Below are 25,790 nucleotides of genomic sequence, written 5' to 3'. Positions count from 1 at the left end.
GCTCATAGCGGCAGATTGCTGCTGTGAGCAGGAGACACGGGCACAGTTGGAAGCACACTCTAGGGACAGGCAGTAGCATATCTGCAGCGTCAAATATGCTGCACATGCATTACAGGTGACCCTACCCTAAAGCTTCAGGACCCCGACCTATCATGCCTCATTTTTTGGAATAGCCACTCATGTGGGACAATAAAGATTTCTTGGTTCCAGAGCTCGATCTAACTGCAACCCCTGCATCCACTACAGTAATGCTTATTTCAGGGAATTTAAGTATACTGCAACTTTTATATTGGTTTGTTTACAAAAAGCTGCAATACAGAGCAGCTGAATAACAAATACACTGCTGTACATCTACTAGTAAAATGGATCTGGACATACAAGAGAAACATTGTTGTTGCTTGTATTATCCACTAGGCAAAAATCAATGTTTATGGATCAGTTCATAGATTTATGGATAAAAATAAAAAATTTAATAATAATAAAAAACAATATATATATATATATATATATATATATATATATATATATATATATATATATATATATATATATATATATACTTTGTCATGAAACGGGTTGTCCAGCACTGAAACATATTTTTAAAGGAAATCTAACATCAATTTCACCAGCACTGACATGTCGGTACAGGTGACACTGATGACAACCATACTTACCTGGTCCCGTTCTGTGCTGGGGTTCTCCCACTATCTTCCTCTGTATATTCCATTCCGGGTTTGACTTGGAGCATGGGCAGAGCTTTGTGACGTCACTGCTTTCGTTTGCTAGCAGCGGGACTCAGCAGAGAAGGAGAAGTGGTTATGTCACAAAGCACTGCCCATGCTCATAGTTGGCCCCGCAATGGAAGATACAGAGGAATGAGATCAGGTAAGTATGGTTGTCATCAATGTCACCCGCACTACACTCCTCTACCAACAGGTTAGTGCAGGAGACACTGATGACAGTTTTCCTTTAATAACTGAACACCTAAAAGCTTTTTGGAAAATGTAGGTAAGTAAAAGGTAAGTATGGTTGCCATCAGTGTCACCAGCACTTCCTGTCTGTACCGACTGGACAGTAAAGTAACATATATTGGAATATAAAGTTATCTAACTACTTTTATGTGGTCTACCTTTCTATCCCTAGATGCTAATTGTTCTGGTGTTGTCTTCATCCCTTTCTTTACGATTACCCCTTCCATATAGTGAAAGGGAATTTGTTGATTGTGTGGAGGCACAGATCTAAAGAAGAATACAAAAAAATTGAGTACTGACTACATGGATAGCAACACGGCACAGGGCTAGCCTGCTGCTCTTAAACTATGTTTACACAGTTACCATATCTAATCTAGCATTTCTTATGTGTGGGAGTGAATGTACACGGTGCTGTTAGTTGACAGACTATGTCTGTTTCCACGGAAATTGATTGTTTGGTTGTTAGCGTGCGTAATGGCATTCATGTTGGTGTTAGATTGTGTATGCACATGAACTTGTGGTTACCGACCACCCAGCCTCTTTGTGGGTATGTTCAGCCATGCACGCTGACAGCCATCTATAGATCAGCGACTTTAAAATACTGTCTGCACATGATTAGATAGCGACTACATCGCATCAATACCTTGCACATGTATGAAAGCATTTACTATCAGTTGACAGACTGCAGAAAATAGCGGCACAACTGAATGTTTTCTGTGGCCAGTATAGCTGACCTTAGAGAGACAAAGGGGGAGATTTATCATAACCAGGAGGAAAAGTTGCTAAGCAACCAATCAGATTGCTTCTTTCATTTTTGAAAAGGCCTCTGAAAAATGAAAGAAGCGATCTTATTGGTTGCAATGGGAAACTCAGCATTTTTTCTTCTGGACAGGTTTTGATAAATCTCCCCCAAAGGGTTTATCCGTTAGTGCACGTGCATACAATAATGTCAGCTGACATACTGTATATGCACAATAGTCTACCTGAGCTGACTGCTACATATAAGGGCACTCTCCCAGAGGAGGTCTGTTAGTCTGTGGACAAATATGTGTATTTATATAGTCCTCATTTAATGTATTGGCATCTGAGAATTGCACCAGTGAGTCCATACATCCAAGACTTTTACACCATAGTCTGGGACCTTTTATCAATATCAGCCACAATATGGTTAGTGATGGTGGATTTGGGCCCCAGTCCTGGGGTATGACAATCAGGAATTAGGAAGAGAGTGAGGTGCTTAACAAATGAGATCTAGAGCAGGGGAATTTTAAAATAGAAACTCTACATCACAGTTTTTTTTATACAATTCATAATAAAGGTTACCTTTTATGTCAATATGATTTCTACTCTGCCAGTATCACTAGGAAAATGGTCTCTTGTGTCTGTCCAAACAGACTTGTTGTAAATGAAAATTGATTTGACCTGCTAGTGATATTTAATCTAATTGTAGTGTGAATTTGACTCTTAGACTGTGAGAAACAAAATTCCCTGAAACCAAGACTGAACGTTTAGGCCTTAATTCTGGAGAAACCCATGCACTGCAATTATCAACCCAAAATCATCCTTACAGAGAAGCATGGTAGTGGCAGCATTATAAACCTTGTCTTTGTTTGTCCCCAACTATATCTTATCCATTGTATCAGTTTTTCACAATCAAGTACTTATTTCTTATCAAATGAAAAATATAAACATATTGTTACACTTCGCACTCCGGCCGCACACACAGGCTGCAAGCGCATTGTCCCTCTCTCCCCGGTTGTCGGCGGGATTGGGATTCGCATTGCGGGACATGCCCGCATGCGAATCCCAGCCCTTCACTTAGCACGCTCCTTGGCTGCCTCCACTGTGTCTCAGCTCCGGCGTGCATGTTCCCTATGGCACGCGCGCCTGAGCTCTAAAATTTTAAGGGCCAGTGCGTCCATGATTATGTCCTACACCTGTCACCAGTCTATGAGTTCCTGCACCTCCCCCTCTTCCCTGCCAGATCTTCAGTGCCCCTAGCCGTACCCGTCTATTCAGATCTTCCCACTATGTTATTTGACTACGCACCTTTGCCGTCTGCCTTGACCTTCTGCTATGTTCGACTACGCTACTGCCTCTTCCTTCGGTACCTCACCTGCCCAGCTACCTTTTTGGTCAAGCCGTGTCGGTGGTAGCGACCTTGGTGTTGCCTGCTGCAGCAAGCCAATCCTGCCTTGCGGCAGGCTCTGGTGAAGACCAGCGGCACCTTAGACTCTGCTCCCCAATACGGTCCGAGTCATATGCCACACACGTCAGAGGATCCACATCCAGCTCTGTAACACATATATTGACAGCTAGAACTCAATAACTCAATATCATATATGATCACATACAAGTATATATATATATATATATATATATATATGTATATATATATATATAGGAATATGCAAATCAGCTCATTACATCACCTTCTCAGGCAATGTTCCCTGGTATCAGCTTAGCTCCAGTTACGGAATATAAAAAGCTAATCGGGATTAATGCCAAACCAGAACTCTCTCTCCAGAAGGAAAGATGGGTCCCTCTTTCCTTCTGGAGAGAGAGAGTTCTGGTTTGGCATTAATCCCGATTAGCTTTTTGTATTCCGTAACTGGAGCTAAGCTGATACCAGGGAACATCGCCTGAGAAGGTGATGTAATGAGCTGATTTGCATATCCCCCTACCCAGAATGCCTGCGGAGTGCTTAGTGGCCCTTGAAAGCTCCGTGGGGAACTCGCCCTGAGTTAAATACTCATCCTGTTTAATATATATATATATATATATATATATATATATATAAATAAATAAATAAATATATATATATATATATATATGCAGGAAGACTGCAGCACTCCAAGTTGTGGTGAAAAACATGAAGAAGCGTTTATTCCATCAAGTTCAAAATGGGCAACATTTTAGCTGCGTGCATGCAGCCTTTATCAAGCCTTGATAAAGGATGCATGCACGCAGCTGAAACGTTGCCCCTTTTGAACTTGAGGGAATAAACGCTTCTTCACGTTTTTCACCACAACTTGGAGTGCTGCGGTCTTCTTGCATATTTATCTAACTCCAATCCTCTGACCGGGGATTTCCACCGATAGCACCCACATCTTGAGGTGTGCTGCTTCTTTCTATATATATATATATGTGTGTGAGTGTGTGTGTGTGGTGTCCCGGTACCGTATTGCATACTGTACCTAGTGTAGAGGTCCCCAAAGTCAGAGTTACTACGTTCAGGTAGGGTTCCTCAGGTGGGACAGCCCCTAGTTGCCTCTCCTAAAGTCTATCTTTAGTGATAATAAATGTATATATTTAATAATTATATATTCTATATTAATGTATAGTTCAGCGTTGCAGGACCTTCGGTCATGTGACCATGCTAGTAACCTCTATGGTATGTTGTAGGACCTGAGGAGGTCCTTGGGTCACGTGTTACCCACAAATCTCTGTAATGGTAATTGACATAAGTATGGACCAATTAGCGTTAGTCCAGCCCCTGCCCATATAAGGGAGCTGCATCCAATTATCGCTCTCTTGGATTGCTGCTCTCGTGGATGCCGGACTAACAGGACGGTGCTACGCAGGGCTCCCAGCTGGAAGAAAAATCCTCCCACTGTCAGCTTGTGTCCCGCTACTGTCAATGAGGACAAGCTGGGAGTTGTAGTTTTGCTAATGCTAGGGGAGATGTGAGCAGACAGCATACTGAGGGAGGTGTGAAGTGGATAGGAAGGCACCAAATGCAATAAACATTAACTTTAGGGTAAAATACTTGCAGCTGGATGCATATGCAAAATTGAGCCAACACTTTCTAATGCCGAGCGGTGGTGCTAGGATAAATGTAAAGGACAGGCTTGTAATATCGTCAGTACGTAGAAGAAAAAAAGACCGAGGCCGGATGAAGCGCTGATGCGCGAAATAACCGGTTATAGCCTCTGAGCGCACAAACTGTCTCTGTAGTCTCGGTCAGATGTTCTACTCCATATAGGAGAGCCGTTCGCCGATCCCGGTGGTGAGTGCGGATTTGTCTTTTTTACTTCTACGTACCGACGAGGGAGGGGGCGGAGACCAGCACAGTGAGGCCATGCCCCCTATCTTTGAGAGGAATTCAGACTAGTGAGCTAAATTAAAAGTGTAATAAAAAAATGTATAAAGGTGCTAGACACATAAAAATTTTATGTACATGGTTAGGATTAGGTACTGAGTGATGTATTAAAAAAAGTTTTTTCACAATTTTGTACTTTTTATAAATGTATGCCATAGACTGTATCATTTAGCAAACCTTATATTTTAGTAATTCTAACATTTAGGCACGTGGCGATACCACATATGTTTATGTTTATTTTGATTACACTATTTTAATAAAAAAATTGGGAACTTGGGGGTGATTCAAACTTTTATTAGGGGAGGAGCTTATTCACATTTAAAAAAAAAAAATGTTTAGTCCCCATAGAGGGATATACCATGGAATCTTTTTCATGCATACACTGTACAATGCTGAGCTTTGGCTCAGTATTGATCAGTGTTATCAGTGCTCTGATGCTCCAGCCTGTCATGGCTGGATGGGAGCTTCAGAGCACCGATCGATGTCCTTATCATCTATGCTGAGCTAGCCGGCATGTTAACCCAGCCACAATCAACTTTGTGGCATCTAAAGGGTTAATGCTGGGCATCGGCCTGACTGCTCATAGAAGTCGGGACCCACCGGGTTTGAAGCGTGCTTACGAGCTGGTAAATCCTGGTAATGGTACGAAGATGCAAAGGTGTACCCATGCACCCTGAATCCTTACCGGGTTAATCTTACTAGCACAGGTTGCCATCATCTGTTAATTTTTCCTTATGCTGCATGAGGACATCTTTTACACATGGTCGTTTAAATGAATAGCCTTCCATTTAATACATGGACAGACTGGATCTACCTTAGCTCGCCTTTTGACACTGGTTCTCAGAGAGGCATAGATAAAGAATATAAGCATGTACTTAGCTAAACAGGCGGCATGCTACTGTACCTAAAAGAACCTGTAAAGAGTAAATAGGCTAAAGAAAGATGCAAAAATGTAATTATCTCAACTCACATGTTGTCTTAAATGAGTCATAATTTATGCTATAGAAATTAAAATACACTGTACAATACATTGGTATATTTGCTATTTCCCAACATCCTATCGAATGACCTAGGTGAGCCGAGGCATTAAACATTGTAAGTGTTTGGTTTGGCCATATTTTGAAATGGCATCAGTAGTGAAATCCTCCCAAGGTTCTTTCAGAACATGTTGGCATGAATACAGGAGAGAAGTGATGGGTTTGGTTCTTGGCTGCAGCTCATTTGACTGAAAATGGATATAGCATAATCTGGGATGATTAAAAGAGGGAGCCAAATGCTGCTTAAATGACACTTCTTACATGACAGTGAAGGTGACTTTATCTTTTCTTGAACCAGGCAAGACCAAGTGAGGAAAATATCTGCAGACTTTAGTTCCGCAATTTGCAACAGAGATTGTGACCTCTTGGCTGGCACTTGCAATTGCAGTATCAGCATAAAGTGCTTAAAATCAGTAAGGAGACAAATGGTATGTCAGGGTGTACTTATTCTCTTCACTGGCGCTGTGATTTACTTCTATTTCATGCTGTTTTTTCTGTTTCATTGAGCCAAACCAGAAAGTGATATATAGATTCTACTGTTTAATTATATTTGCCAGCCAAAGGATAATAATCTGTTTGTGGCTTATCGGGAGTATAAAGGGCCTGTATACACTCATAATAATGGTGCTGCTGTAAGCTAATCAGGGGAGGTAGTGAACTCCGGGCCAGTCTAGGGGACCAGCAGTGACCATCCCGCAGAGGGTATGATGCAGCAAAGATAACGTGGTCCACACTGAGGTTGCTTCAAACCTAAAATACCTTTACTACTTAAGTTCTTTGATGGCTTTTCATATCTTGACTGTACAAAAGCTGAATGGTTGTCACTTAAAGGGGTTCTCCGGCGCTAAGACATCTTATCCCCTATCCACAGGATAGGGGATAAGATGCCTGATGGTGGGGGTCCCGCTGCTGGGGACCCCCGTGATCTTGCACGCAGCACCCCGTTATAATCAGTCCCCAAGGCATGTTTGCTCCATGTAAGAACACTAAACAATACCCATAACAAAGCTTAATTATTATACAGACCTTAGTGGTTAACCCCTTAACAACGCAGGATGTATATTTACGTCCTGCTCCAGCTCCCGCAATATAATGTGGGGTCATATGATGCGGTGACCCTGCATCATATCGGGTCTGTCAATGGCCGAGACCCGCGGCTAAAACCGTACATCACCGATCGCTGTGATGCCCAGTATTAACCCTTCAGATGCAGCGATCAAAGTTGATAACCCCATCTAAAGTGAAAATAAAACCTTCACAGCAGCTCAGCCGGGCTGATCAGGACCACCGCGGTGAAACCGCGATGTCCCGATCAGCTGCTAGGATCAGCTGTCCCTATCTACCCTACCAGATCCACTGTCCCTCCATGCATCCTCATTGTCAGCTCATTGATTCACTGCTTTGTGCCTGATCAGTGTTTGCAATCAATGTACTGCATGTTATAGTCCCATATGGGGGCTATAACATTGCAAAAAAAAATGTAAAAAAAAATATAAATAAATAAATGTAAAAAAAAAAAAAATATAGGGATCAGAACAGGATATTTTTAAACATATACATTTTCGTGCATGTAGTTATGATTTTTTCTAGAAGTATGACAAAATCAAAATGATATAAGTAGGGTATCATTTTAATCGTATGGACTACAGAATAAAGAGAAGGTGTCATTTTTACTGAAAAATGCACTGCTTAGAAACAAAATCCCTCAAAAGTTACAAAATGTTTGTTTTTTTCAATTTTTTCGCACAATGATATATATTTTTTGTTTTGCCATTGATTTTTGGGTAAAATAACTGATGTCATTACAAAATAGAATTGGTGGCGCAAAAAAAAAAAAAGGTGCAAAATTGAAATGGTTATGATTTTTCAAAGGTGAGGAGGAAAAAATGAAAGTTCTAAACAGAAAAACCCTGACCCTGAGTTTTCCACGGGAGTACCCCTTTTAACGGCGTACTCCAGTGGAAATTTTTTTTTTTTATCAACTGGTGCCAGTTAAACAGATTTGTAAATTACTTCTATTTAAAATTCTTAATCCTTCCAGTACCTATTAGCGGCTTTATACTACAAAGGAAATTATTTTCTTTTGGGATTTCTTTTCTGTCACGACCACAGTGCTCTATGCTGACACCTCTGTCCATTTTAGGATCTGTCCAGAGCAGCATATGTTTGCTATGGGTATTTTCTTCTGCTCTGGACAGTTTCTGACATGGACAGAGGTGTCAGCAGAGAGCACTGTGGTCGTGACAGAAAATAAATCCATAAAGAAAAGAATTTCCTCTGCAGTATACAGCCGCTAACTTTTTGGCATCAGTTGATTTAAAAAAAAAAGTTTTCCACCGGAGTATCCCTTTAAGGAGTTAAAGAAAATTAGTTTTAATATTCAGATTGGGTAATGCATTTATGGAATATTTTGGAAAATATTACAGACCATAAAATGCAATGGTAGCTCATGCTTATTCATTGCTTCTCTCCACTACCACCTTCCCTACATCGTAGCTGTTTATTTCCACAATGTTCTTCTGCTGCTCCCAGTGTCAGTGACATCTTCCTCCTCTTTGGTTCTCATCCCTTCTCCTCAATGAGTGCCGGTATGCTTGCCGACTCTTAAAGGGCCAGTGAATGTGGAAGTTCTGCTTCCTCAATTAATTAGCCAAGGCTATTAAAAGATTTTTTCTGCTATTGCTTTTTTTGCCTGAACAATATGGTTCAAAGATTGTGTTTTGTGTAAGGCTCTTCTACATGTTTATCCATTTTATTCCTGTCCAGGCTTGTTTCCTGCAATGGAGATTTGGCTTCAGGATAGACTGGCTCAATGGTGCTGATCGACCAGACAGGTGAATTTATCAAAAAAGGGATTTATTGACCAGAACGCGATGCATTTTGCTGCGCATGCGCAGCTTCCTCAGGCATCATGATGCCTGAGGAAGCTGCGCATATGCAGCAAAACACGTTGCATTCATGATGCCTGAGGAAGCTGTGCATGCGCAGCGAAACGCGTTGTATTCTGGTCATTGAATCCCTTTTATCCATTCACCTGTCTTGTTGATCAGCGCCATTGAGCTGGTCTATCCTGAAGCCAAATGTCCATTGCCGTTTACTTTCAGGAGGGCAGCAGATGACCTATCCTATATATTGGTACCATTGTTGTGTATGTGGCTACACAACCACCAAGGGTGAGCAGCTAATCCTTATACACCAATCTCATGCATGGGTTGAAACAATACTACTCTATGGAGCGCTTATTTCCTTATCTCCAGGCTTGTTTCCTGACTGTCTGGCTGACTATGCTCATTACTTTTGCTTCAACACCATGCTTCGATTTGTCAGCTGTTGTTAACAGAGAATATGCTGACAGTAATGACCTGGCATTCCCTACAGCAAAATACAGATCCCAATATAGGGGTTAAAAGCTAAATATCCTTAAACCCCTCAGTCTAGACTAATGCCAAATCCATGGCAACCCATTGGATTCATATCACCTGTCAGCTAAGCTTCATGTAAGGCGACAAAGTTTGATGGACTCTATAAAGATGGTCCCAAGGCTATGAGGTAAAAGGATACAGTATTGTACAATGTCACAATGCAGCTTTCCATGTGCACCACAACGGGCTCGACCCTTCCAATATTTTTTGTACAATGTCAAATACTGATCAAAAAATCCAGTTGTGATATCTTTGAGGGCAGATTTGAGAGAATTTCTGTAGTGTAGAATTTATACTTTATACATTCATACATCAACAGATATTCAGTATTATCCTCTTCATACAAGGCGGTCACAGGACTTTATTCTGATGGTGCATATACTTATCGTGCATTGTTAATGACTTCCTGCAGCAGTGATTTAAGGCGATGGATGTTTAGTTTTTTATTCAATCCTGAACCTATATGAGAGCTTGTTTTGTGGCGTGAGCTATAGTTTAAAATTTTATGAGTATATCTGACCATTTTTTGGCACTATTTTGGCACTATTTATTTGGCAGTATGTGGGATAAAAGGTTAGACTTTTATGGACAAAGAAATACCAATGATTTTTAATTATAGTTTTCACAATAATTTTTTGTGTTATATTTTTATTTGTTTTATATCTTTACTTTCAATTTTCAATAGGGGACTTGAGCATGTGATCACGTGATCCCGTGTACAATATATTATTTTATGCTGTAACATAATCACATAATCACCTCCAGCAGGTTATAATAACATGTCAGACTTTAGGGTCTTCAATAGGCCCCCAGCTATGATGTCACCTGCTTGTATATATGTTTTTTTTATTTTTTTTATTTTTTTTGTGAATATTCATAACTGCAGTAAAATCTCAGGAAGCAAAGACTGCAGATATTAATGTAGGTTGTGACCAAGATGAAAATGTTGAGCATTTTGACTGTCAAAAGATACATTTAGAATAACTGGATATATTACTCAGCCCTGACAGAAATCACCTTGACCATGGATGACAAGTTCCCTGGGTTACTCTACTGTTTTCACTGCTTCCCTTTTAGCCACTCTGTCCCTTTTCTTATTCTTCTCATTTCTCTGTACAGCTGTCAGTTCAGGTCATCACACCTGGGGGTCAGGCCAGGACTTGAGGCATCCATATTTACAGTTGTGAAACTGGCCTAACTCTATATCATATCATTTTATTATACATTCAATATGCAAAATGTCATACATTATCTATAGTAAGAATATGAAGGCCATGCCAAACACTATACAATATAAATGATCCTAACAAAATCTTAAAAATATACTCTTAATTAAGTATATATAATGTAAAACATACAGTAATGTGTCTTCTTTTTTGTGGCTGACATAATACATGGAATATTTGACAAGTTGGCTATTAAAACAACAACAACAACTAAAAACAGAAACTAAAAAACAAAGCAAACATTTAAATATAATAAATAAATATATATATATATATATACATATATATATATATATATATATATATATATATATATTAAAAACAGTATTTTCGTAACACAACTTCTGTGTTGTTATGTCATTTTATATGGTTTATTTGTTGTCAACCAATTGAGAAAAGGTGCATTTCAAATAAAATAAAAAATGCATCTTATACCAGGAAAACCCATTATCTATGGTACATTAAGGATTAATCGACCAGAAATGCAGGATATTACACTGGACACAGCAGATGCCAGGTGTTATTTTCTTTCAGAAAATCTATATTTAATACAGAACACAAATGACAACTGAATAAATGAAGTCATAGATGGACCTTTGGGAAACGTAAACCTGGTTTGGTTAATTTAAAAACAAGTTAACACGATTACATTCTAGTATAGACTGTGGCTCAACAAAACTAAAAAAAAAAAAAGAAAGAAAAGTTTTTTTTTTTGTGATAAACAGACAAATCAAATATTTTGTTTTGGTTTTTCTGTATGATAAAATTATGCAATGTTTGTGACATCTTATTTGACCGCATTTGAAAATTTGATGTCATACAAAAATCATTGTAAAATATAGTGTAGAAAATATAGTTGACTTTTTGTACGCAAAAAAAGCAACCCTACTACTTAAAGGGGTATTCCCGTGGAAAACCTTTTTTTTTTTAAATCAATTGGTGCCAGAAAGTTAAACAGATGTAAATCACTTCTATAAAAAAAACTTAATCCTTCCAGTACTTTTGTACTTTTTAGGGGCTGTATAGTAAAGAGAAATCCAAATAAGAAATGCATTTCCTCTGATGTCATGACCACAGTGCTCTCTGCTGACCTCTGCTGTCCATTTTAGGTACTGTCCAGAGAAGGAGAAAATCCCTATAGCAAACATATGCTGCTCTAGAAACTTCCTAAAATGGACAGCAGAGGTCAGCAGAGAGCACTGTGCTCGTGACATCAGAAGAAATGCATTTCTTTTTTGGATTTCTCTTTAGTATACAGCCCCTAAAAAGTAGTGGAAGGATTAAGATTTTTTTATAGAAGTGATTTATAAATCTGTTTAACTTTCTGGCACCAGTTGATTAAAAAAAAAAAAAAAAAAGGTTTCCACGGGAGTACCCCTTTAAGCTGAAGCATTGATTCTGAAGTAGGGGCACTATAAAACACATACATACAAATTAAACATTTTTTATATATGGATTATTTTTTATATCAAAACAATTAATTAATGCCCTGATATGCAAAATATTAGCCAGACTTTGACCAACCCAGAGTCTGAGCTAAAAATATAAACTGTTTATGGTTAACTAAAAAAAACAAATAAGGCCATACATTTTTTATTAGGAATGTTAATGTGTGCCTATTACTTTTCACTGACTTTTTAACAGGTCTTTTTTTTTAAACAGATCTTTTTTTAAGAAAGTAGATTGTTATGTTAGCAAAAGATCCTAGCATACCAAAAGAAAAGGCCATTGCTAAGGCTCTGATTCTTATTGTATTGTCTGCACTATAGCAGGAACCATTCTGCTTAAAGGGGTACTCTGCCTCTAGACATCGTATTCTCGATCCAAAGGATATTTATATTCAGAGCGCTGGATTTGGGTGTCCGTGGTTGTTACGTCACGCCCTATCCAATCATATCTATGGAAGGGAACATGACAGTTGTGGTCGCTTGTCATGCTCCCTCCCAAAGACATGAATGCAGGGACTGTGGTGTGACATCATGGCCATGACCGCCTAAACCCGGAGTTCTGAACATAAATGTTCAGAATTCCGAGGTGCCTGCCATGAGATTGAGACTCCAACGCGATCAGACACCTTATCCTCTATCCTTTGTATAGAGGATAAGATATCTAGGGGCAAGGTACCCCTTTAACTACTGAGAAGGTGTAACCACATGAGGTCTCATGAGGTGGTATTCTGAGAAGGAAAAAAACATGTATCTGCAATACCTAGAAACAGTAGAATATAGTTTTGAATAATTCTAATAGCAAACATTTACACGTTGCATAATTTAACATATTAAAATAATATTTATATAAACGCCAAACCATTTAAACCTTTATTATTTAATTCCCAAAGTTGGATTGGTTGACTGTACCGCACATTTTATCAGCTAGACTCTTAATTTAGGTTTTTAACTGTAGATACTAACATTGATGGATGTACGTTAAATACATAAGTATCTCTAAATAATGAGGGCTTCACACATTAAATGTTATTGTATTGTTTGCTATTACAGTTCATAGTCATGTACCATGGAAATCCACATTTTATATCCATCAAAAACAATTCCATTATGCCAGGCTATTTATATTTTTTTCATATTTCTTGCCATTACAAATGTATCTATAATAAGTTTTCCTCCTTTATAACCTTAACAAACACCCATTTTTTTAGAGTATCTTCCCAGTTATATTTTTGTGCTTCTCATTCAGCTAAAACACATTTCCAAAGTGACTAATGACCTTCATATTACCAATTCCCAAGGCTTCTGCTCTGTTCTCTGCCTCTTTGATCTTTCAGCAGTTTTTGATAGAGTCTTTACTCTCCATTCCATCTGGCAATATTGATTTAAGACAGTGCATGGACCTAGTTTAAGGCTTATGAGTCTCATTATATCTTTAGCGTTTCAGTATAAAAAAAATGTCATTACATGTAGGCCTGCAGTTGAATAAATGACCTCTATGGAAATAAATGTAGTTATAAGCTTTTCTCCTTGTTTCTCAGTACTTAGTAAGTTCCTAAAATAGTTGTCAACAGTAGGCTGCCACATCATTGGTAGTTTAATGATAGCTCCAATTACTCTACCTGACCTCATTATATATATATATATATATATATATATATATATATATATACATATAAATAAATATATATATATATATATATATATATATATATATATATATATATATATATATAAATATATATATATATCACAGCTTGGCTTACTGTATAAAGATGGATAAAAAACAAATAAAATATACAGTATATTATCTTTTTTTGCATTTGTATCAGTCTTAGTCCTCCTCTGGTCATGCTGTGAACAACAACTTGATAGGTCAAAAGACATAATGGCTTATCTCGTGCTGTACATTGATTTCTATTGTGGCATATTTTATTATAGCAATAACGTTGAATATTTTTTTGTATTCTTCTGGTCTGGACCACAATAGACTAGTTTAAACTCTTTTCTAAAGCAGAGAAAATATTGTGACAGAGTTAGTATCCTTTGGCCCATTTTCATACATGCTTTTAGTCATAGGTCGACAAATTGGAGTATGCATGGTACTAGCCCCTCTCAAGTTAGATACAGTGAGACACAGTATGTAATATCTGCAATGGCATAAAAGAACATGAAACAAAAAATATGTCTGTTGTGTCATGCACAAGGATTCTATAACACCTCAATACCGTTTACAAGCAACATGGGCTCAGTCTGTGAATATATAACACGTATAACAAACTAGAGATATACATTTATTGATCCCAGGTAAATCAGTCTATGAATTGTGTATGAAACCTATTTGAAGGAAAATGTCTCACAGTCATTATGTTGCCAGGCAGAGGCGTAGCTTGTACCTTCGGGGCCCCGATGCAAAGTCTGCAACACGGCCCCATTTGCCAATTATTGTACTGCTCTCTTATGGGGCAGATGTGCTTCGGGCACCCTTAGGCACCAGGGCCCTGGTGCCACCGCTACCTCTGCTACCTTTATAGCTTTGCCCCTGTTTACAGATCTGATGGTAGCAAAGGCAAAACAAAGAAAGCACACACATATTATGCTGCAAAATGTGTTATTTCTTGGTTTAAGATGGCATTATCTCCATAACTAAAAAAAAATTATAAGTTTGAATCTCCCAACCTTAACCAATATAATGCAAATGAATTGATAGTAGTTTATTATTTTTAACAAGTTTATTAAAGGTAAAGGTCAGTAACATAAACCATTCCCTTTTATCATGTGTATTCTAATGCACAATTAAGAGAGGAAAAACATAAGTATAGAAAAATCATTTCAACAATACACCCACATTCCAATGCCCAATCTACCCACATGAATGTAAAAAAAGAAGTGAGATGGAAAATAAGGAGAAAATTGTATGGTAAAAAAAATTAGAACACAGCTGCCTATTTAAAGGAAAACTGTCAGTTTTAGTCACCTGCACAAACCAGTGGTACTGCCTGGTAGTGAAGGTGACGCTGAGAAAAACTATGCTTACACTGCCTGGATCCGTTCATCTGATATTGCCTAGTTTCTGAATATGCAAATTAGCAGTAATGGGCGGGGTTATGATTCAGCCTTAGGTCACTGCACTCTCCCCCTCTCCCCCACCTTCCTGCTCTGTAATCGCATTTACTGTGCATGTGCAGCCTCCTGGCTACACCAGGAAGCGGTCTCAGCCCAATTATGAAGCCTGTTATGAAGCCGCTGCACATGTGCAGTAAGCGCGATTACAGAGCAGGGAGAAGGGGAGAGGCGGAGGGAGGCAGTGAATAAGGATTAGCCAGGCCGAGAGCTGAAGAAACAGTGCTGACGTCACAGTGCCCGAAGGCTGAGTCGTAACCCCTCCCGTGCCATATACTGCAAATTTGCATATTCAGAAAGGAGATATCAGACAAACGGAGCAACGGATCCAGGCATTGTAAGCATCATTTTTTTCAGTGTCACCCGCACTACCAGGCAGTACCACTGGTTTGTGTTGGTGACTATTCTGACAGTTTTCCTTTAAGAGTTTTACTTCAAATGACAAGAGGGTAGCCCTGAGCACAAATGATGAATTTAGTAAAATGTAATAACAATATACTTGTCATAGGCAAAGACATTCCAAGCATATGATTGGTTGAACTATCCTATATTCAACAGTCTTTTCAGAAACAACACCCCCTATTTCAATTAAGTGGTCAGTAGATAAAGAAGTTAAAATACAGATGTCCATTAGTATACAAATGCATCTTAAAGGAGTAGTTAAAAATACCTTATCCCCTATCCAAACGATAGGGGATAAGTTATAGATTGTGGGGGTCTGATCACTGGGACCCCCCGCAATCTCCTGAACGGGGCCCCAGCAGTCTGCCAGAAGCAGCCATTCCGATCCCCACAGGAAGCCGCAGCCGACACGCCACCTCCATATATCTCTGTGAGAATCTAGTGCACAGCCCGACAAAACATGTTGGGTTTACAATGGAAAATAAGGACCATTGTGTTGTAGATGTGTCCTTGCCTAATGCTACATTGAATCTATAACTAAAAAATATATTTGCAATCTACTAACCTAAGCCTGGGAGATTACAAATAATTGCCAGTAGATTTTTATTTTCAGCACCTTAAATAAACTTGATGGTCAGCAGCCTACCCAATTTTTACAGCTGGCTCTGCTCTAGGCAATCGGCACTGAATACACCCCATTAGGTTGATTCCATATGTATCATACATATCTATAGCAAATACGCAGCAAAGACCACATGTGTTACTGGTGGATTTCTTTGCCGATTCATCAGGAATCTCACCACTATACGCAGAACATGTTAAGATCAATCACAAATCCACAGTGGCTGCAGATCATATACATTTTGCTGCAGTTCTAACCCATTTGGATTCAACCAAAGGGGGGCATTGTTTTCTTCAGGTCACTTCTTAACAGCAACAGCCACATCAAAAGCATTTTTTTTTACTCACTGAAGTGCTGCCTCCTCAAAACTGCTGCCCTAGGCTCAGGGTTATGGTGCTTAATTGCAAATACAGCCCTGTTGGCATCTTGCCATGCATTTTAGGCATTAGACAAGTAAATGTTGTAGCAGAGGCTAAATCATCCATAGCAGATGCCAGCTTTAACACAAAGCTGACATCCTGCTGCAATCACTTCAGGGATAGCTCTGGTCTCCAGGCCATTTACCCTTCAAATGCAGCTGTCAGTAGTGACTGTGGCACCTGAAAGGTTTTAAAAGGGAGGAGTTCCCTGCATGTCATTTGGTGACCTCATGGTGTGATCATGGAATACCAGGGGAAAGGGGGCTGCCATGGAAGTACAAAAGCTCCCATGTCTGCCTGGACAAAATGCCCCAAAAAAAAAATGGCGGTGAGAGACCGCTGAAATGTTGTCTCTATATCCCTGGAATAAAATAACACTTTATTGATTCACTACTTTGGTGTGCTGCCGTCATACTTTAACTATATATATATATATATATATATATATATATATATATATATATATATACAGTATATATATATATATACACAAATGTGTTATCCACCTAACTGATCTGAACTCTAAAAAACAACATTAGAAAATGTTTGTAAATGTTGCCAAAATGTTAAAAGGAAAAAACAACAGTTCGGCACGTTTGATTGTAACTTACTTGATCCTTAGTTCCCAAAGCCATCTGGAAGCAGTGTTCCCCTAACTCTGAACATGAATGTTTGTAAGGGAAGCAGGAGATGCTGTTTGTCAAACAGTGTTGGGTTCTAAAAAAATTTGTAGATAACATTTTTTGGTTGTCTTTACTGCTACATTTTTACCACTGCCCCCAAATGTTTTTCAAGAATCACATTATGTATCCGGCACTTTTTACAACAAGCACTAGGTAAGGACATTTGCAGTAATTCCTACTCTTTATATTGGGGAAGCCCAAAGTGTAAAATTATTCTTTCTTATGTTATCCAAGATGTAGTTATCTGTCCAAATGGAAATATTTCAACAACAATTGTGTATGCAATTGTCATTGCAGTACTTTATGTTCAATGGTGGTTCCATTCCTATTTCTATAACACTATTGCTATAGCTCCCTTGTAACTTTATTGCTTGATTTATTGTCTCCACAGCTGGATAGAATGCGCCATCGATTGATTAAATCTGTGTACATTACACATCTATTAACCTTACAGAAAATCAAAGGCAATTTATATACAGTATAGAGGGATATTGAGTGTGTAAAACATTACTGTACTAGACCGTTTCCCTGTTTAACTTTCATTTTTATAGTATCTTGTTCATGCATGTCATTTATGTTTTCATCAAAGACATGCCCCTAAATGAATATTCAGGGGCCACAGAGTGACAATAAAGCACTAATAAATGCATTTCTGTGGGGTAATATCACAGTCTAATTATTCATTCAATAATATGTTGGCTATAATGTATAGACATCTATGAGACTACAAGTGGGACGGAGTTAATTCAGCAAATGCCTATTAAAGATTTTACTATGATTAATTCATCCCTCTCTCTATCAACAGTTACCACTCTGTTCTGGGTAATTGTTTTACCTTGTAAGTCCTTGGATGTAATTTGTTCCTATAATATGCTTTTCATTTTGTTTCGGAACATAATGAGGACATCATTTGTAATATATGTAAACAGATAGTCTTTGTTCCATTTTATGTGCTTGTGCTGCATTTCTGAAGAACTAATTCCGCGCCGTAAATTGCTGTATTTTTTATAATATGTTAATATTTCAATATACTCCCTGTTGTCACTGACCTATTTTTATTTATGCTCTTTACACTTGAAAAGGCAAAAGAAAAAAATGCCAGTGTTATAGTCTGAAGGGGTTTAATCCCAAAAGATGCTGTTTAAATCTTTATGCCAATAGTACTCTCTTAGAGACAGTAAACAAGATTAGCCATGCATGTAACATGTATACTCTTTATTTAATCAAAGCTTTATGTAATTTCAGATGACTAGCTGTTTTAGATTTGCATATATTGTATCCGCTCATTAATTTTCTCTTAAATTTGACAGGAGATAAATGACTTGGACGTACAAGACCTAGTCAGAAGGTCAATTGGAAGGTTAACAATTATTCGTCAGACCTTTCCAGTACCCCACAATGTGAGCCAACGCTGTTACCCTGGTAACCACAGAATATCTACTTCACTGTGTGACCCAAAAGACCCATATTCTCAAAGCATGGAGGTATGTTGCTTAATCCTCTGTTCATTTCCATGCTTAATAAATAAGCTAAGGTAAAATATGTTCATTCTGGATATAGAAATATTTCGCTAGGAAGAGATAGGGTCTTTCTCATAAATGAGCACTAAAACATCTCAAGTGACAAATCAGGCAAAGCAATGTTTAGGAAACAAGGCGATCTTATTTCATAATCTTGTTCATAATTCATTTTTCATTTGAAGAAAACAACTGTTGCTTTCTCATCAGTAAAACAAATACAAACAAATGCTGTAATTAAGATGCTGCTTAACATTTTCCTCTAAAACTCTTATTGTTCAAATGGAAATAACATTTTTTTTTCGACAACAGCTGTTTTTGTGGGTCGCTGAATGAATTTTAATTACCCCAGAACAAACTAGGGATTTGGAGTCTGCAGAAAGTTTACATTAAACTGTGATCTAATTACGAGTGCACAAAATTTCCTTTCTGTCTAAACAAGTTACAGTAATGTACACACATGAGCAATATATAGTATGAGCCATGCAGGCAGAATGGTACACTGGGGTGTGGGGAAGCCAGACGTCCCATGAACAGCGAACAATTAAGAATGTTTCCTAATGGGAAGTTGTCTCCTTTAGTGGCTCACAGCGCTGCATATCTGGCTGTTGTTATGTTGCATTCGGGGATGAATCTTATAAATGTAATTAGTATTGTTTTTCTTCTCAATTCTCACTGAATTCAGTCACTCTGTATCACTTAGTCCTATTTAAAAGATCATATAAGGCTAAAATCACATATGCAGCACTTTAAGTAGTGAATCCAAGCAACAGAAAGGAAATGTGTAGGTTTCCGATTTATATTTCAGAGAGAGAAGCAGATCGACCAAAATCTTAAAGGGGTATTCCAGCCATATACAAGGATAGAGGATAAGATGTCTGATCGCAGGAGTCCTGCCACTTGGACCCCTTGTGATCTTCATGCAGAACCCGGCACAGAATCAGACATCTTATCCCCTATACTTATCCCTCTATAATTGGAATACGCTTTTAAAGGGAACCTGTCTTCATTTTTTTGCTGCCTAAACCATGAGTCGTCTGGGTGGTTCACAGCAGCTTCTCCTCCAACATACCATCCTCAATTGGTAGAATTTTCCATCTTTAAGTATAGGGAAAGACTTGTGACTCAAGACAGGCCAAGCAGGCAGAAGCCACCAAGGATGGCCCAATGATTCATGGTTTAGTTAGCATGAACATGATGGTGTAAAAAAAAGGTACAAATCCTTAGAGGGGTTCGACCCATATCTCCAGCGAAACAAATTTACTTCCAGTGAAACAAATTTACTTCAGAGGAAGAAGCAGCAAAGTTTCAAAATGCATCAGAAGCTTTTTCACCAATTGTCTAGATCTACACTTTGTAAATTAAACTTATCATGGATTTTAAATGTTCATAGTTCTGCTTTTTCCTTTTGGAATAAGCTTTTATAACATTCTCCCTTCTGTTTGGGACCATAACTCACTTTAGCATTAAAGAGGTACCACACTGGAAAACATGCTTTTTTTTTTTTTTTTTTTTTAATCAACTGTTGCCAGCAAGTTAAACAGATTTGTAAATTTCTTCTCTTTAAAAATATTAATCCTTCCAGTACTTTTCAGCTGCTATATTTTGCCCAGGAAGTTCTTTTCTTTTTGAATTGCCTTTCTGTCTGACCACAGTGCTCTCTGCTGACACCTCTGTCCATTTTAGGAACTGTCCAGAGCAGGATAGGTTTGCTATTGGGATTTGCTTGTACTCTGGACAGTTCCTAAAATAGACAGAGGTGTCAACAGAGAGTACTATGGTCAGATAGAAAGGAAATTCAAAAAGAAAATAACTTCCTGTGGAGAATATAACAGCTGATAAGCACTGTAAGTATTAAGATTTTTAAACAGAAGTAATTTACAAATCTGTTTATCTTTCTGGCACCAGTTGATTTAAAAAATAGTTTTCCAGTGGAGTACCCCTTTAAGAACTGCATGTGTGATTTTAGACATAAACTCTCTAGGAATATTCCCAAAACAATTGTTTGTCTTTCACCCATTGTTGTTGATAATGATACATCCAGGCAGTGGAAGAGAGAGGTGATATCTGGTAACTATAAAAGCAAGAACAGTATGCGATTGTTTGAGCTAGTGATTGTGTGTCTGTATACAAGAGTGTGAAGTATACAAGTGAGTGGGACTTAAAATTAAGGGAATCTTGTAAGAAGTATTGAAAGCATTGAGTGCATTTCTATGAGTTTTTTTTCTCTGTCTGGGAGGATTACAAGTGGAGAGTGGATGGAGTAGTTAATTAATTAGCAACTGATAAATTTCAGCTGTTTGCAGCCAGCTAGCCCTTTGAATTCACTTCCAGGCAGTGAAAGAGAGAGGTGGTGTCTGGTAAGTATAAAAGAACGCATACTAAACAATTATCTGAGATAATGATTGTGTGTCTGTATACAAGATTGGGAACTATACAAGTGAGTGTAAGTATAAAAGTGAGAGGGACTTAAAATTAAGGGACTTTAAATTCAGAGAGTTTAATTGAAATATATGATTTTTTTTTTCCTTTAAATTTTTGCAATCCACAACTCTAGTATGGCCTCTTGCACAATGCATGCAATTATTGAACAGCAGTTTGAGGGTGCATATTGTTGTGTGAGATGTGTGTGAGTTGTTCATTTGGAAGCCCAGATACTGGATCTAGAGTAGCAACTGGCAACATTGAGATACATTGACAACTTGGAAAGGAGTCTCCTGCTCACTGAGCAAGTACTCTCTGGGGTAGATATGGGGGAGGATAGTCAGGCAGCTAGCTGGGTTACAGTTAGAAAATGGGGTAGAGGGAAATGTGTCCTGGGAGGCTAGTCCTGAACTGGCACACCCCAACAAGTTTGCCTGGTTGGCAGATGAGGGGGATGCCATTTCAGAGTTGCAGGACTCTGCCTCTGACCAGCCAGGGAGGTGTCTGCTCCAGTAAGGAGGGATTGAGGAGTGCAGGGCAGCCTAGACAGGTATTGGTAGTGGGGGACTCAATTATTTGGGGGACAGACAGGGCAATCTGTCACAAAGACCGGGATTGCCGAACAGTGTGTTGTCTTCCTTGCGCTCGAGTTCGGCACATCGCGGATTGGGTTGACAGGTTGCTGGGTGGGGCTGGAGATGACCCAGCAGTCACTGTACATATTGGCACCAATGACAAAGAAAAAAGAGAAGGCCCAAGGAGGCGCCTAGTGCATTACCCTAAATATTGGATCAAAAACCCACATAAAGTGAGGACAAGCAGGGGGTCTGATGAATGGCCGCTCACCCGGAGCGTAAATTATATACGCATATAACCTCAGTCTGAGGTAATAGTAGAGGAATCCGTGCAAGCCCGCAGGTCTTCAGGATGGATCCAAAGGGAGATCCTGTTGGTGAACTTGGTAGTGGAAAAAATGACCTTTAGTCAGGCGCTCGGGGATCCAAGGAGATCTCACAACCAAGTCATGGAGGTGGATATAAATTCAAGCTTTATTAGTATACAACAACGCTTTTCGGGGTTAGCATACCCCTTCTTCAGATTGACTAATCTGTCAATCTGAAGAAGGGGTATGCTAACCCCGAAACGCGTTGTTGTATACTAATGAAGCTTGCATTTATATCCACCACCATGACTTGGTTGTGAGATCTCCTTGGATCCCCGAGTGCCTGGCTAAAGGTCATTTTTTTCCACTACAAAGTAAGAGAGAGGTGGAGTGTCCTTAAAAACATTTTCAGGGACTTATGCCGCAAGCTTAAGGCAAGGACCTCCAAGGTAATATTTTCTGAAATATTACCTGTACCTCAAGCCACACCAGAGAGGCAGTGGGAGATAAGGGAGGTAAACAAGAGACTCAGAAGCTGGTGTAGGAAGAAGGGGTTTGGGTTCATGGAGAACTGGGCCGAAGGATACCAGATAGTTAATAGGGATAGGCTTCATAGGAAGAAAAAACATACACCTTTAAATTGCATGTTGACTAATGCCAGAAGTCTGTCCAATAAAACAGAGGAACTGGAGTGGTTGATGTCTGAGGAGAATTATGACATAGTGGGTATAAAAGAGACTTGGTTGGACAATAGCTGTGACAGGGTTATTGTCTATTCAGGAAGGTCAGACAAAACGGAAAGGGGCGGAGTTTTTTATTTATGTGAAATCGAGTCTGAAGGCCGCACTGCGGGAGGATACATGGGAGGGAAATGATAATGTGGAGTCATTATGGGTAGAAATATATGGACATGAAAAATAAAAAAAATTCTGATAGGGGTTTGCTATAAGCCACCAAACATAATGTAAGAGCCAGAAGATTAATTACTGACACAAATAAACAAGGCAGCAAATCAGAATGATGTGATAATAATGGGGGACTTTATCCTGATATAAACTGGGAAACTGAGACCTGTGAATCTCAAAAAGGAAACAAGTTTCTGGCTGTAGCTAAAGACAATTATCTGTCCCAAATGGTGTAGGGCGCCCTACTGACTTAATATTAACCAACAGACCTGACAGAGTAACTAATGTGCAAGTAGAAGTACACCTAGGGAATAGTGATCACAATATAATACATTATAGCGTGTTCTTCAATAAGGGAATCTCTTGAGGGGCCACAAAAACAATGAACTTTAGGAAGGCAAAGTTTGATCAACTCAAAGAAGCCCTTAACAATATAAATTGGGATAATGTCCTCAAAAACAAGAACTGACAAAAAATATCTTAAATTCCCACTGTAAGATATATATACCTTATGGGAATAAAGGGATCAGAAGTAAAAGAAAACTAATATGGATGAATAAAAATGTTAAGGGGGCAATAAATGACTAAAAAAAGCATTTAAACTACTAAAACAGGATGACAGTGAAGAAGCATTAAAAAGATGTAGAGGAAAATATTAAATATGTAAAAAAAAAAACTGATAAAAGAGACAAAAATAGAGACAGAAAGACTTATTGCCAAAGAGAGTAAAACTTTCCCCAATATGTTTTTTTTTTTTTTTTTACTATGTTAATAGCAAAAAGGTTAAAAGTGAAAGTGTTGGCCCTTTAAAAAATGATGAGGAAGAAATTATAAACGGGAATTAGGAAAAGCAAATATATTAAACTAATTCTTCTCCACTGTATTCACTGAGGAAAATTAAATGCCAGGTGAAATACAGCAAGATAAGGTAAACTCCCCAGTACAGGTCACCTGTCTAACCCAGGAAGAAGTACAGTGCCGCCTACAAAAAATCTAAATAGATAAATCGCCAGGTCCCGAGGGCATTCACCCCGGGTTCTAAAGAAATTAAGTAATGTAATAGACAGACCCCTGTTTTTAATATTCAGGGTCTCTATAGTAACAGGGACTGTTCCCCAGGACTGGTGCTTGGCAAATGTGGTGCCAATATTTAAAAGGGGTGAAAAGGAATTATAGACCTGTTAGTTTAACCTCTGTTGTATGTAAATTGTTTGAGGGTTTTCTAAAGGATGCTATTTTGGAGTATCTTGATAAAAATAAATGTATGACTCCATATCAGCATGGCTTTATGAGGGATCGGTCCTGTCGAAATAAACTGATCAGCTTTTATGAGGAGGGGAGCTCCAGACTGGACCAGGGGCAATTGCAGGATGTCGTATATCTGGATTTTTCCAAAGCATTTGATGCTGTGCCACATAAAAGGTTGGTGCATAAAATGAGAATGCATGGACTGGGGGAAAATGTGTGCAAGTGGGTAAGTAACTGGCTCAGTGATAGGAAACTGAGGGTGGTTATTAATGGTACTTATTCTGATTGGGTGACTGTTACTAGTGTGGTACCACAAGGGTCAGTCTAGGGTCCTTATCTATTTAATATATTTATTAATGACCTCGTAGAGGGGTTGTATAGTAAAGTAGCAATCTTTGCAGATGATACTAAACTCTGTAAAGTGGTCAACACAATAGAGGACAGTGCCCTGTTACAAATGGATCTGGATAGGTTGGAGGTTTGGGCTGGGAAGTGGCAGATGAGGTTCAACACTGATAAATGTAAGGTTATGCACATGAGGAAGAAAAATGGGAGAACACTTGGGACGACTGACATGAAAAAGGACTTGGGAGTCTTAGTTAGTAGTAAATTTAGCTGTAGTGACCAATGTCGGGCAGCTGCTGCCAAGGCAAAAAAAATCATGGGGTGCATCAATTAGGGCATAGATGCCCACAACAAGGAAGTAATTGTACCGCTGTACAAATCACTAGTCAGACCACACATGGAATACTGTGTACAGTACTGGGCACCAGTGTACAAGAAAGATATAGAGGAGCTGGAGAAGGTTCAAAGATGGGCAACCAGGATAATACGGGGAATGGGAGGATTACAGTACACAGAAAGATTATCAGAATTAGGGTTATTAAGTTTAGAAAAAAGAAGGCTTAGGGGCGACATAATAACTATGTATAAATATATCAGGGGGCAGTACAGAGATCTCTCCCATGATCTATTTATACCCAGGACTGTATCTATAACAAGGGGGCATCATCTACGTCTAGAGGAAAGAAGTTTTCTACACCAGCACAGACGGGGGTTCTTTACTGTAAGAGCAGTGAGGCTGTGGAATTCTCTGCCAGAGGAGGTGGTCATGGTGAACTCTGTTGTAAAAGAATTTAAAAGGGGTCTGGATGCATTTTTCAAGATTAATAACATTACAGGTTATGGATTCTAGATCGATATCAACTCAGTAGGGACTCATTAGAGTTATAGGTTGAACTTGATGGACTCTGGTCTTTTTTCGACCTTATGAACTATGTTTCTATGTTACTAAGAATGGCACAAGAATGCACACATGCAAGCTTTTTTGCTTGTGTGCACATGGCCCAAGAGTAGGAGCT

General features: G+C 38.7%; 1 protein-coding gene across 2 annotated transcripts in view; it reads left to right on the top strand.

Annotated features, from left to right (window-relative positions):
* The window catches only part of GRID2 (glutamate ionotropic receptor delta type subunit 2), a 1,137,650-nt gene that overhangs the window by 601,678 nt on the left and 510,182 nt on the right, over positions 1 to 25,790 (top strand). For both annotated transcript variants that reach the window (XR_008891518.1, XM_056567543.1), the window contains exon 6: positions 18,763 to 18,936. Coding sequence is in view for 1 of the 2 variants with exons in the window: in XM_056567543.1 (XP_056423518.1) it covers positions 18,763 to 18,936 (174 nt within the window). In the remaining variant the exon portion in view is untranslated. The remainder of the gene's footprint in view (positions 1 to 18,762; positions 18,937 to 25,790) is intronic.

This window comes from Hyla sarda, chromosome 1, assembly GCF_029499605.1.
Source record: "Hyla sarda isolate aHylSar1 chromosome 1, aHylSar1.hap1, whole genome shotgun sequence".
NCBI lineage: Eukaryota > Metazoa > Chordata > Amphibia > Anura > Hylidae > Hyla > Hyla sarda.
Note: the sequence above shows the minus strand (reverse complement) of the source record. Positions and strands in the feature narration are given on the sequence as shown.